Genomic DNA, 14874 nt, shown 5'->3' with positions numbered 1-14874 from the left:
AGATTTTTTCAATGTTTTAATTTTTCTTTTTCTATTCTCTTTTAAATTTCAAAAACAAAAATTTCATTCTTTACTTTCTTTTGTTTATATTCATTTCATGATAAATTTTTAGCTGAATGCTTACACATATATGTTGAGTTTTGTTTTTAAGATTAATTTTTTTGCCTAAACAAGAAGGATGAGAGTTATAGATAGATAAGCAACAGAAGTATAGATTTTATTAAACCAAGAAGAAAAAAAAATAAAATAAAATGGAATAAGAAAAAATATAGAAAAAGAAAAAAATGGTCTTAAATAATGCAAAAAATATAAAACAATTATTATTAATTTCTCTTTAACAAAAATTATTTAAATTTTAAACAATATCATCTTGAGAAGTAGTAAAAGATATTAAAATTCAACGAAAATGCCTACTAAAAGCATTAAAAAAAAATTGCCTATAAAACCAACGGTTGTTAACAATTTAATTGTTGCTTTTACTAATAATAGTAATAGTTATTATTGTTATATTGTTGTTACTCCCTTCTTTTTTTTTTTTTTTTTTTTTTGCTTTCACCAAACCTTGCACGCAAGGCATTCGTGGATAGGAATAAAAAGGAAAATTCTAATAAAGTTGTACACACAAAAAAAAATAAAAAAGAATTATCACTTAAATAAAATTTAAACAAAATATAATTTATATTTAAGCATTATTTAACATATACGTCATAATAACATAGTGTACGTGTATTGTGTGTGTGTCTATATGTATATGAGAGTGAAAATCCGTATTGATACTTTGCGTATTTTCGAAAATGTCTTTAGGTGTGATGGTGTTGTTGGTGTTGATGTTGGTTTTCCTTCCTTTCTTTCTTTTTTTGGTTATTTTAATGGATGGTTTTGGTTATCTGGTTGTTTATACACTCTCCCCACATGTCTATCATACATATATATATGCATGTAAGTGTTTATATATGGACACGTTTATATAGAATCATACATATATATATATATATGTATATATATATATATATATATCATATATATGTGTATATATGTACAGATAAGTATATATACGAGTTTAGTATTTGTTTGCTGTGATTAATATAATAATATCATCCTATTGCGAATAAATCAAACAATTTAAAAAATAAAAGAATAAAAAAAAAGATTTTCCTTTTTTCTTTTTAAAAGAGCTTAGCTTAAAACTCGGTTCGTTTTTAGCAATATATATGTATATATATATATATATATATATATATATATCATCTGGTTTTTGAAGTTCTTTAGATTATTGTAGAGAATTTTATCAATCAATTATTTCTTTTTTGCTGCGTTTTTTTTTTTCTTTTGATTTTTACACTTTAATAAATAAAATTTAACTTTGCATTCTCGCCTATTCTTTCCTTACTATGTGACAACGACGACGACGACTACAACATTGTTGTTGTTTCGTTTACTCTCTGAATGAAATTTTATTGTGTCGTTTATCACCCTCTCGTCGGCTGGTCTAATTTTTTTTGGTTAGTGTTTTCGTATTGTTTTGTTTTCATGTGGTTGTGTTTTTTGCTATTTCATCTTAGGTCGTAATAGTTTTATATTTTGCAATCAGATAAAAATGTTTTTGTTTTCCATGCTTTTACTTCTAATTGTTTCTTGATTGTTTTTGTGGTTGTTGTTGTTAATAATAATATAAATATAACTTAACACACTCGGGTTGTTATTATTATTATTTGTTTTTTTTGTTTTTTTATTTTTGATGATATTAGTTCTTTACTTGTCTTTATCAGACTCGGCAGCTATGGGCTTTTTAGTACCCAGAGGAATGGCCGCTTTGATTCTGAAAACAAATAAAAAAAAATGAAATGAAAACATAAATAAATTAAACAAATAGTATTTTACATAAATATATTTTAAAAACGAGTTAAGAAGTATTCTGATTCTGTTGGGTTAAATTCCACTATTAACTTGTATACGAAACTCCTTAACAAGACAAGAGGCTACGACTCGTTAGCCCAAAAAGCAAAAAAAAAAAAATTCCAGAACTTCATAAATAACGAATAATTTCTCCCAACATATTGAAAAAAAACTTATTCCAAGTGGTGGAAAGGAGCTCGCATAAAAAAATTCTCCTATGAAAAATATGTTTCTAAATAGAGTGGAAGAGGGCTTTCCCAATAAAACGAATGATTAACTGATTATACAAGGGAATATTTTTTTCTCGTTTTAAACCGGGAAACATTTTCAAAACCTACATAGTTCAATACAAACTGTCTTAGTTTAAAATGCACATATTCTTCGCCTCTCTCTCTCTATTATTTATATATATATTTAATTATCGCACAAAAAATAGTTTGCACAGACAATATAAATCGCATGAAACATAAATAAAAGTAGAAATATAAAGCCCATAAATAAAAATCGCACAAATCAGATTCAACCGTATATATGCTATCATATTGAGCACAAATTATGGTTTAGCTCATATTGGTAAAATTTATTCAAGTTATTCCATTTGATATAGGATTTTTCGTGGAAGTTTGTTCTCCTGTACACAGTTTTTCAATTTAACTTGAGAAAATATTAAAGAAAGATATAGGAGAAAATAGCAAATTTCTCTTAAGGAAAATTCCGCGTTCATAAACCCAGGGCGCTTCATTGACATACTAAAGCAACAACGCTATCTATTTTGGTTAAGATTACATAAACTGCATTGAATGGATTCGGGCGCATACATCAATAGCTTAGAAATACTTCACAGTCCCCATAGCTTATATATTTCGAATATTTTCCCTGTCCGAATTTATGATATGCACTTTTAAATTAATAAAAAAAGGAATATATATAGCTCTCTTGGCCCTTGAATAAGGGTGTCTGTCTGAAACTGTCTTCCACATCAAGGATAAGGTTATAATCTTTTTATATAGTTCCAAAATGAAAAGGTGTTCACATTTCGCAAGTTACTTGAGAAAATCTTGAAGCGAGCTGTATAAGAGAATTTCTTTTATTATATATAAATAATTAAGGGCAACCTTTTCGAGTAAGCACAACAGTAACTCTGTGTTACTTATATCTTCAATAACACCAAATATCAATAGACGCGATTACAGTAAGACTTCTTCACATAGGTGTTTAATAGTAACACCAATTCCTCTGTCTCTTTGTAGAGCCTTCGAAATTAAATCGAAAGTATAAAGATAAATTAAAGATACAATTATTGCTCATCTAAATATGAGTATGCCCGTTATATTATGGCATATGCTCTGCACGCACAATTTAAGAAATGTGTTGAAAAATATCTACTTTCTGTCATTCCCACTCTGGACAGGCTATTATTAAATAGAAATGGTTTGTTATAGAACAGTACGAGATAAATGTTTTCGCTGAATATGCTTCGTAGGTTCGAAGGTATGCGCGTGACATGTTTTACCAAATTTTGGTAGAAGAAAGTAAAAGTTATCTCTGAAGAATTGAAAAGAAGAACTGGCTGGCAGTTCAAAAAGTTTGCATGTATGTGTGAGCAGTTTGAAATAAGGAATCTTTCAAGAAGAGATATTATTTAGAAATCATAGGTTAGGGGACTTCTTGGAATTTGTTGTAGTTTTCTTTTTTTTTTAGCTTTCGAAGATGTACTAATGACCTTTCTTTCAATCCCTTTTTCGAGATGATGATTTAACTTCAAATTCTTAAAGTCTTTGCAAGCTTGTTGTAATGAATACTTACTTTTCAGTGACATCAGCTACTTTGCTTCGGGCCAAATCCAAATAGGTATCAATGGACTGTTTATTGTTTTCATATACTTTTGGTAAAGTAAACAACGAGACAAAGGCTATGTTAAAAAAAAAAAAAAAAAAAAAAAACAACAAAAAACGCATAGATAAAAGACAAAGAGAATATAAGAAAGAAATTCAAGTGAAAACGAATACCGATACAAATGATAATGAACAGAAAACTCACCCATAATGACCAAAGTCATTCCATTAAACCAAGCCCCAATGTAAGTCATAACACATAAAATAACACCAAATTTAATGGAGTCCACTAAATCTTCAACCAAAAATAATCTTCGCATTTCAGCAACAAAGCCATTTACATGAGCCACTGCCACACCAGCAATATGCTGAACTTTATCTTGCGATAAAGTTAAATCATAATCCAAATATTCTCTATAATTAATAATAATAATAATAATAATAATTATAAAATAAGAAAATGAAGAAAAAGTAATAAAGCAACAAAATAAAACTAACTTGAAGGGATGACCATCTGATGTCTTTTGTATGGCTTGCATAACCGATTTGTAAATCCTGAAGGCAATTGTGCCTGACAGAATCGTTAGCGATAGATAAGCGAAAACGCTAATCACCGAACAACATGAAATGGCCAAAAGAGTTATTAGACCAGCACCAAACACAATACCCGATTTCTTTACATCACGCCAATAGATAAGTGACTCCACTGAAAAGAAAGAATAAGAAAACATAACAAATCATTGAAAAGAAATTTTCAAAATGAATTATCGATTACTTATAGACAGATAGGATACGAATGTATATATATAGCCACAAAATGCAAAGAGAATAAATATTAAATGCACTTTTATTTTATTTCAAATTATGAATAAATGCAAAGAACTTTTTTTTTTTTCTTAAAAATTGCGTACAACAAATGAATTTAATCACACACGCAACACTAACTAGCGCGCTCGCTCGGTTGACTGGCCAACTGTATGCGGCTATTTTCTTTTAGTGGTTTGCCGATGGAAAAATCATCTATGAGAAGAACGATTTATAATAATTTGGCGGAAATTTTCTTTTGCGAACTAGAAAATAGTTTATGTATAAAGAGAAGAAACGTGGCCTATTCTTTATTATTACTATTGCTATTGCTTTTGTGGAGGCGTATTAAACAAAGACCTTATAAGAGACTAGTTGGAAAAATTTTACATTTATATATATATATACATATGTTTACTGAATATATTTTAACATATTGCGAAATATAGAAATTTTCATTCTCTCACAAATAGAGAGAGAGAGAGAGAGAGAGAGAGAGAAACTTGAAAGTTTTTCATTTAGTTTACAATTCGTTGACTCAACGTAGCTCTTTTGGGTAATACAGTCAGTCTAGACATTGAGTTTCCTATTAAATCGTTTTGCTTTTCGCTCCGCATGCACTAAGTTCCCCTTCGTTATTTTTACAATTTTAAGCACCTGACACCATCCATCCATAACTATAGCTAACAGTATTGTTTAGTTGAAACAATCTTTCTTTGAAATAGTTCCATAAGTATGCCAATTAGAATAGAAATGCTTATTAGAAATGTTAGTCAAGAGTTTTTTTTACAACATTTTTAAGCTATGAATGAAACCCGAGCCGTACAAAATAGTGCAGTAGTTTAACGCGACATTGTTCAAAATTTAAATGATACAAAAAATCAACATGTCGACTATGTAACTCTGCGTGCACTAAGTAAAGTTGGCAAACGAAAATATCCACTGGATAGATTAAGCAAATTTTAAACACAATCAAGCCTCAGTCATGGAAGTGTTCATAGCCAATGCGCCAACGGCATGCTGCAGGCTACGCGAATTAAAATCAACACATTACCCACCGCGAGCGAAAGTTTACAAGAAAAGTTCCCCTGGCATCGGTTGAAATAATCAAAAACTTGATGGATTATCGATATCATCGCGACTCTCTTATTCTTGATTGGATTTTTTCACGCTTCCCGCAGTGCTTGCCCTGCCGGTGATACATGTATCCATTTACATTCAGTTTTGTTTGTTCTAGTATGGCAGGTACATACAAGTGTATGTACAAATGAGGCATGGCATGACGTTCACAAGCATGTTGCGATTACATTCTATACCTTTTTTTCTCTGACCATCATGACCGTGTTTACGAACACACATACGGGATGGGTGCATCTCTTTTTCTTTCTCGAAACTGTGTCGCTTCCTGCAAATTTTCAAGGGATTGCCTTTGCAAAATAAAGTCCGTTCGTCACTACATTGTGAGTCAAATTTTCAATGATTATTTTCGCCAATTGTCAACTGCAACGGTAAACCAAAAGTAGCCTATACCCCGAGAGTTGCCACATTTTTTTAGAAAGGTTGCGAAAGTCTTGATACGTACCTCTAACGATTTGTACTTTCCTAAGCAAAATTCCGATAATATATTAAAACTCATTTTTTTTCTAAATTAATACAAAAAGTTTTTTTTAAATATAAGCGAAATTCTGCCTTGGGTCACTTTTATGGCTTTCACTCCCCATCGCTGTTTCCAAATCAAACAAAATAATTGCGCAGCATGAAAACAAAGATCGTCTTTCATTTGTGCTTTTATTCAGATCGGTTGCCTTTTTATTCATGATTTTTCGTGCAAAGCCGACAATCAAGCATTCTACATCGATTCGCTCAACCCACTTTTTGAGCTCTTTTCGTTATAAATCTGAAAAATAGACGAACGTAATGTTATCCAAATTTATTACACTTAGTTTATATATGCAAACCCTTAGAATTTTCTCTTTGGCTTACTGTTTGTATGAACGAACGAACATTCAGGTCAGTCAATTTTTTATATTCGTTTTGTGCGTCAAAAAATAAACTTTCGTTGACCTTTTCCCGAGAGATACAAAAAATGGAAGTTTTCCGCGTGCTTCTAAATGTATAACCATATTAACGTTCGTTCTTAGGTAAAAATATGTCAATACGAAATTTCATCAATAGGTATCGAATACTACGACTTGAAGTTAAACACAAAGTACATGATGAGACAAACTTCTAATGAACAGACGGATGGAGGGACATGCTTAAATCGATTCAGAAAATGGATCATTATTACTGTACACACTTGGTGTAGAGCATAAAAAAGTGTTTCATTACAATAAAAAATCTCATCACTTATCATATGTTCGCAGGGATCTATGCTTTTTTTGCCGAACTGAATCTTCAACCTTACAACGCCCTGTTTTTAATGAGCATAAGCTTAAAAAGCCATGTCATGTCAATAAGTTGGCTCGTTTTATTTGAAGTTGCCCCGCAAGAAGCGCAAGAAACGAAAATTGAATCAAACGAGACTTTTGCATTCAAATTGCGTAAACTTTTTCAAGCGAATTTTTCTTGCAAGTGGGACAAGCATGGTATTGCTACTGACATCTGCTTTCATTTAAAAAGTCACTTTTTTACTTTCTCTATTAAAGAGTCGAAACTAACCGTCCGGAGCGAAAGTAAAGAGAAGTTAAGCGAATGGAGCTATTGCGGAACGGTAGTGAGTTAAATATCTAGAGAAAAGCTCTTGAAGACGTAATGCGGTACGAAAATGTGCATTATACAATGAAAGTCGAGCGATATTCATTGGTAATCTTGAAATGTACGCATAAACGACCCGTAGCTTGCTTTCAAATAACATTCGGGGTCTAACAATTTGGGCCGGCGGACGAAATCCATCGTAATCAAAGTAATTTTCGATTCATTTCATTATTTTTCGGGCAAATGGCTTCTTCCGTCTATGGTCGCTAACGAAACCAAAATCTTTGTGAATAAAAAAAACTTTCTTGTAGCTCTCGTAACTGACCCTGTTTCCTTTTTTCTTGTTCCTCGTATCCTCCTTTAAACATCCTTCATTTCTCAACGCGTGAGGTTAACGACCTCTCACTTACTACAGAGTTGTATTTGTAACAAATATGACAAGAGTAGTTTCAATACCATATATACGACATAGTGAGTGTATTTATCAGACCCATCTATAAATTCCAACTGAGAAATATAATTTCCTGAAATAATGAATATTTAGAATTCGTAATTAGTATCTTTTGCAGCAAATAAATCAAAGAAATCATTTTGGAAAGCTGGAAAGAAACGACGTCTTCCGTCACCGGTTTAAACAACTTCGAGCCATAAATAGATTTTAAAGGAAGAAATTTCTTTGGTTAATTTACGTATGCATTTCAAAATCTCCGCAAACAGATTCAATATTAATATTTCAAGTGAAATTGGAAGAAGGAAGGAAGGGGCAGAAAAATTTTCTTATTTCTTTTATTTGATTCAAATTTAAACTAAGCGGACCTTCATTTAAGGTGTAGACGAACAATTTTAAAGAACTCCGACTAACAAGACAAGAGCTGCGGGCTTACAAGGTCATGTTGAATCTCACTGATATATGAGGAATCGCGGCCATTGAAGATTGTTTTAGTTATGCGATGAAAGATTTCAATTGAAGCATCGAATTCCCCATGAATGGGTGTTTTCCCTAAGTGAGTAGAATTTTTCCATTAACATTGTTGAAATAATTAATTGATGATGATTCCTTTTTCTTCTCATGTCGTCTTTAAGGTCCGTAAGGAAGTTAATATGTAAACCTGCAAAGACATTGGACACATTTGCTTCTGCACATGTTGCTCGCTCAACCTCAGTATTTAGAACAAAACTCTGAAAAGAGAGACTAGTAGTTTCCTTCTCGCATCACACTTTTACATGTATAATGCATTACCATATGAAAAAAAGACTTGTAAAATGTTAAAAAAGTTTGAATTCTTAAATCACTGAAACGTTTCAAAAAGGCAAAAAATTTAAAAAGATGAATTCGATTCGTTACATTTTATTTTCTCTCTATTTATGAATTCATCATTCTTTGGTATAGAATGCAATAACAAAATTAGAAAGGTTTCAATTTCATCGTCTAAAAGCAGCAAAGGTATGAAAAAAGTAAGACTTTAAATACGTAATCAGCTTAAAAATTGTAGTCATCAATATGTGTAGGTAGTTAGTAAGTAAGAGTAAGTACATGAGTAAGCAAATATATTTGAACATTTAATAGCGTATATAAATTGAGTTTCAATAGCAAATTGATATATAATGGTAGTTGTTTGTTCTTGCTCATACTCGTGTCGATTTATAGAATCGAACACTATTTTTGCTAAGTTTGGAGGTGAGAAAGCAAACTGACACTTTCAGCATACAGATATGAAAGAGAGTAAAGTACATATATATTACATACACATCTAAGATATTTAATTGCTTTGATGCATATTTGATGGATTACATCAGGTGAATTCATTCATATAATATACAAGACGAAAACATTACGTCAAGTAGCAGAACATAGTTATCAGAAAGAACATAAAAGATAATTGGGTGAAATAAAACTGAATTAAAAAATAAAAAAAAGTTAAATCTATCAGTTTTTGGCCGACTATGTCACAGTTATTTTATAACCCAGTTACTACCCATTCAGATGCAATGAATTAAAAATATTATGTAAAATGTTGGTGTGTTACTAGTGTGTCGATCTGGAACAATTTTGCCAGATCAAAATTTTCCAATGACCTTGAGATATACTTGGACCAGCATTTCTCCTTTTATTGATAGTAAGTGCAGTTTTATAATTTTTTGTAAGCGCGTTTGCAGACGATTTTACGAATGACTTAATCGCAGAAGATATTATCTCGTGTTATTCGCTTGCAAGGACTTCAATCGAATTTCCTTACTACGGTATCACGATAGCTCCTAACTAGCTTATGTCGAGCAAAGACACAACACTACTTTTCAAAGGAGGTTTGAATTATTGCAAGGCTTAACTAAAGATATTATATAACAACACAGTGTAAAATGAGATATAGATCTCGCCACCACTGACTTCATGGAAAGTAAGAAAAGTAAGAAACTCGAGTAAATAATAATCTAATTACAGCACTGTTTATACCTTACCCCATTTGCGGTACAAGGATATATTAAGCTTATCCGATGTAGACAACATCCGCAAACACTTGAAATTCGCTTTTTAAAGCTAAGCCTATGCTTGTCTGTCCGTCTATCCGTCTTATTCTCTGGTGTTCAAGGTACACAAAACGCACTTTTGGACATATTTTCAAAAAATTTTATAGGTTAGCGTATTTTCGGCCCAAAGGCAAGCGCTATTGAAAATGGTTCGTACTAGATCACTTTTTCGACGAGTTCTCATAAAACTCTCTTGGAGAGTTGTTATATCAATAAGGGCGTTAAGCGAAATGGTGCAGGGTAAGGTAGTAGTGTTATTCTTTGTTTTCTTTTCTGTTTGCTAGCAACCGATGGAACCAAACCCATGTAACCGTTTCATTTGGAATATTTCGCATAACTCGACTAGCTTTCTATAAAATATGTTTTTTATTCTTGGACAACCCGAGAATACGAGCTTGTTTAGACATGCATATATTCACGCAAGTCGATTGTTCACTGAATTTTAAAGTTTAAAAGGCCTACGATACATAATGTTGTAGGACTGAGAAAACTTCAACAGTTTCAAAGCAAATTAATTTAAATCTTTTATATCATATCGTAGATAATACAAAAATTGCTTTAATTAATGTACTGAAAACGTCATCTCCGAAAAAAAAATATATATATACATTTGCATATCGTGTTATTCTTATTCGAAACGAATTAAATTTTCTTTACAATTTTGACTATGTGTACTTTAAGTAGAAGGGTGCACTAGAGTCGTAGTACAATAAACGGAAAAGATAGCGAGTCTTGAATTAATTTAGAAACTATCGCTCAATTGCCGACACTTTTAAGCTTTCGTTAAAATCTGAGAGTAAAATTCAATTTAGGAAGGGATTGGCCAGCTTAAAATTTGTATTGAAACTGTCAAACGATTACAAACGGTAATGAAGCTTCAAGACATTACACTTTTTGCAACTCTTCCCTTCCTGTTCGAGCACGTTGAGCATTAAACTTTTTTTATTTAGGCTACGTTTTAGGTTAAATTTTCCTAATCGGTATAAATAAATGTTAAATCGAGAAGGCTTTTAACATAGACGCGTCAAATTATTCGTTTATATCGAGGGTTATCTTTTAAAGCGGCCTTTAAAGTTTCCAATTATAACATACAGTGTTTCACACTCAGCTTAAGCCAAGGCAATTAAAAAAAGATCTGCCTTTGTCTTTATGAGTAAGACGCTTGTTTTTGAGGCGCTTCATAAAAAAGTATGAAAGTATCTAGTCTTTTGAGACTAATAATCCAGTTTTTGTGGACCATCAAAAGACTGCATCAATTGGAACAAGTATAAATCAGAAGAAGGGAATAAAATTTGTATTAAAAATATTTAGCGGTTACACGCACTAACCAACGGCCTTTTCCTCAAAGGGAATGGATTTTTTTGGGGTAAAGCCACAAGAGTGAAAGTCTATTCCTACAAATAATAAGTCGTCGTTTCATAGTTTAAATCAAGAAGCGATTGGATGTGTAGGACGAGTGGTGGTTTCAGTTCGGGCTGCGTCGCTCTTCGTTAGTGGCGACCTTTGGGGATCGTTTTACGTGCATTCGAGTAACTATAATCAGATCTTTGCCCCGAATGCGAGCGACATTGATGTTGGATTTCACTTTCGTGTTTGGGCTGAATCGTGATTCCTTCCAGTTTGAATAATGAATGTTTCTTACATTCAAACATTCAACCAATTGACCAAAGCTTCCATTTTTCAGTGCGGTGCTGTACTTATTCCGAAATCATATTAGGAGCGATTCAATGGGATCATGTAAAGTCCACGTTGGACAAAAGCTCGACGAACTCGAAGTAACATCGTCTCTTAGAAAATGTAAGAAGAATGCATTTTTGAACACCCGATAAGCCCCGTTAAAGTGTGCAAAATATAATCAATCATAGAGCGAGAATGCTTTACTTCAAAATCAAGCGATCAAAGCAAGCAATGTCAAAGTTTTGATGAAATTTTTTAAAAATTATTATCTTTATATGAAACGAGATTCTATTGTTTTAGGCACACACATCAAGACAACCTTGAAGTTGTCAAAATAAAAACTTGATTTCTTTCTTTCTTTTTTTTTTTATGGCAACGAAAGAAATGCTATAATATATGTTATCAACAACATACGCGTGTTAGATTATGCCACGATTCAAACTAAAGAAAAAACCAAAAAAAAAAAAAAAATGAAAAGAAAGGAAAGAAAAGTCCACTGACCATATTAAATAAAAAAAAAAAAAAAAAAAAAGAATAAAACAAAAAGTTATGCTGTTGGCAACATACGCGATTTTGATAACAAGAGCAAGAGAGAGAGAGAGAGAGAGAGAGAAACTGATTAATAATAATTGATCTTCATTTTAAACCCTAACAACAATATGCGCGGCCACGTTGACAAATTGAGTTTTTAATGCAAAAGAATATTATTTTTAAGTAGAAATGTTTTATGAATTTTTCACTCGTAAAAATCACTGCAATTGAGAGATAAGACAATTAAAGCCCTATGTTATATTACAATGACTTGGTTGCTGCTTGCTGGTTAATATCAACAATCATGAGCGCAAAATGTGATAAGCGCACCAACACAAAAAGTGCACATCTATCCGCGTTTATCTACTACGTAAGCAAGTGAATGTGGTGGCTTAAGTGTAGATACATTTTATTTAATCTTTTTACCTGGTCCTCTTTCGGGCAATTGCTGATTAGAGGAGGAATTATTACGTGAAAATTTTCTACCACCAGCCATTTTATATGATTCAACTTTTACTTTTTCCACGTTGCCTAGTATCACTTTGGTTGCACTTATTCGCGTTTTATATGAAACAAAAGTGATTCGGTTGGCGCCAACTATTCATCCAAAGCGGTGCGTGTCACTTGTTAATTTCCACAGTTTTATTGGTTAACAAGAATTAACTTTGATAATTATTGAAAAGGAACTTAATTTTCACTAAATAAATACAGGCGCGCGGTCATACACACACACACACACACATACACGCCCAAACATATAATAAAATACGTATATAACAAATTTTAATGCAGCGATACAGCAGACCGCCAACGTTTTACTAAGTATGACATACACGTTAAGACTAAAAAAACGTACTGAAGTGTATTATGGAAGAGTAGCAAAAAAAAAAATAAAAAAAAAAAATATAAAAAAAATAAAAAAAAAAACAAGGAAAATTTAAAAGAAATACGATATCGAAATTCAAGCACGGTATGATGGTTTTTGGCGATGGTATGTGGTGTTAATATAAAAAGAATACAATAAAGTGTAGAGTAATGAAGGGAATGCTAGGTTAGGTTAGCTTGAATGGTTGGCTGGGTTTATCTGTCTGTCCGTCAGTCTGTTATTTCAAAATTGCTACGTAAACAGCTGAACACCTTTAACAGATAAATAATTCAGTGATGTATGAAAAACACCAACCCACTGCCTTTTTATTTCTGTCTTTCTCTCTCTCTCTCTCTCTCTCTCTGTCTCTATATGTTTCTCCTAAAGTCTTGTTCTATTCTTAGCTACTAACTACTCTCTGTATATTAAAGGGTTTTATTATTACTTAAAAAGGCGTTGAGTAAATTAGTTAAAGTAGATGGATTTTTTTTATTGTTGTTGTTTTTCTTAAACAAATTGAACGGCGATCTAATATAATTTAATTTAAACGCAAATTTCAAGTATCGCACCTTATTGGCCTACAAGTCCAAGAGCAAAGAATTAGCAGAAATAGGGGGAGAGAGAGAGTGAATAAGAGAGAGAAAGAGAGAGAGAGGGAGTAGAGAGGTCAAGTCTCACATTCATAAATTGAGCACAACCAAAGTCAAACAGCTGATCATTTAAAGTTACACAGAACAATAGATTGAAGTAAACCAGTTTCGCTTTATCCATACGTAGTTCATCTTCTTTTTCGTTTATTAGATGATTTTAAGAGATTCCAGTTCTCCATAGAGATTTATTTATTGCTTTTCGGTTAAAGGTTGCTTCAACGCAGATATAGAAAAAAAACAAAATGTTAATTTTTTAATGGGAAACAAAAAAAACTTATTGCAATACAAGTTTAACATCACGACACTTTTTCAACGAAGAAGTTGTCGAATCAGGAGAAGATTTCCTTTTTACTTGTATTCGAGTTTTCTGAATTCAATTTCATTCAGTTATTTCATTGCTTCAAATATGTTCACACAGATATGGCAGAAAGGGGAGAAAGGTCGGTCAAAAATTGGACTACACTGCACTATGACATTTTGCTGGGAAAGAAGGCCCTGGAATGCAATTACCTCCAGAGTTCCCTTATTTATGCATATACTTTTCAAAGGCCGTATGAAACGATATCGGTTTTCCTTTCATGTGTTCAATTGGCTGAAAGCTCCTCACCCCAGTTTAGTAATTTTAATTTGGAATCCACGCAAAGCTCACACAAAGCCGTATCAAGCAAAGACGATGCTTGTTCAAAGACACATGACATTGCCATTAAAGCCTCTTGTAATAATATGGCAGCTTAGTTGAGCTACTACATTATCATGTGGTGGCCAATGTTTAAATTAGAGTTACTAACATCTTCTGGAGCTTCCATTCGCTAAGACCCCTTTAAGCTTTAAGTTTTTCTACCTAACCATTGAATGTATTTGTTTAAACGAGGCTTACAGAATATGTCTACCCTTCTGATATGTGTCTGGGCGAATATAAGTTATCTTTACACTCAAAAGCTATATAAATCATATAAATCGACCGCCTTTACGAGTGCAATTTTAAGAAAAAAAAAAAAAACGGTCGTTAATATATTTAATGCTTGACATCGTTAAGTGATCCTTCCAATGGGAAACCATGTCAGCCCTAATTTCTTGCGGTAAAAGTAAGAATCTCGGTAAGTAGCTATTCTGAAATCTGTACTGTTTTATCGTATAGATGACACTCGGCAAATGTTTTTTAAAACTTGATCATCACTTTTTACGCAGGATATACCCGCAAAAGAAAAAACTTTGTTATGATAATGGCAAGTTATGGGCGCGAAGAAAAAGATCTCCTGTTCATGGAAACTTGTAGTATTGAGAATATCTCTCGCATGCTAAGCTATTACGTAGAAAGTATACAAGCTTAGTTATAAATATTTAGTCGGCTGCATAAAAGGGTAGCAAAATTCAATTATGTTAATTTTATCAT

At 32.2% G+C, this 14874-nt stretch overlaps 1 protein-coding gene across 6 annotated transcripts in view; it reads right to left on the bottom strand.

Moving 5' to 3' along the window:
• Positions 1-518: 518 nt before the first annotated feature.
• LOC119633862 (reticulon-1-A) overlaps positions 519-14874 on the bottom strand; it is a 56399-nt gene continuing 42043 nt past the window's right edge. For 4 of the 6 annotated variants that reach the window (XM_038027656.1, XM_038027657.1, XM_038027658.1 and 1 more), the window contains 4 exons: positions 4230-4437; positions 3937-4145; positions 3703-3808; positions 519-1819 (listed from right to left, as the gene is read on the bottom strand). In XM_038027656.1, the coding sequence (XP_037883584.1) occupies positions 1753-1819; positions 3703-3808; positions 3937-4145; positions 4230-4437 (590 nt within the window). In that variant the 3' untranslated portion in view covers positions 519-1752. Of the gene's footprint in view, positions 1820-3702; positions 3809-3936; positions 4146-4229; positions 4438-4506; positions 4527-12392; positions 12700-14874 lie in introns of those variants that run through there. The other 2 variants (XM_038027660.1, XM_038027661.1) reach the window with 2 other exon arrangements.

This window comes from Glossina fuscipes, unplaced genomic scaffold, assembly GCF_014805625.2.
Source record: "Glossina fuscipes isolate IAEA_lab_2018 unplaced genomic scaffold, Yale_Gfus_2 2, whole genome shotgun sequence".
NCBI classification, from domain to species: domain Eukaryota; kingdom Metazoa; phylum Arthropoda; class Insecta; order Diptera; family Glossinidae; genus Glossina; species Glossina fuscipes.
The sequence above is the reverse complement of the archived record's forward strand: the minus strand, read 5'-3'. Positions and strand labels throughout refer to the sequence as shown.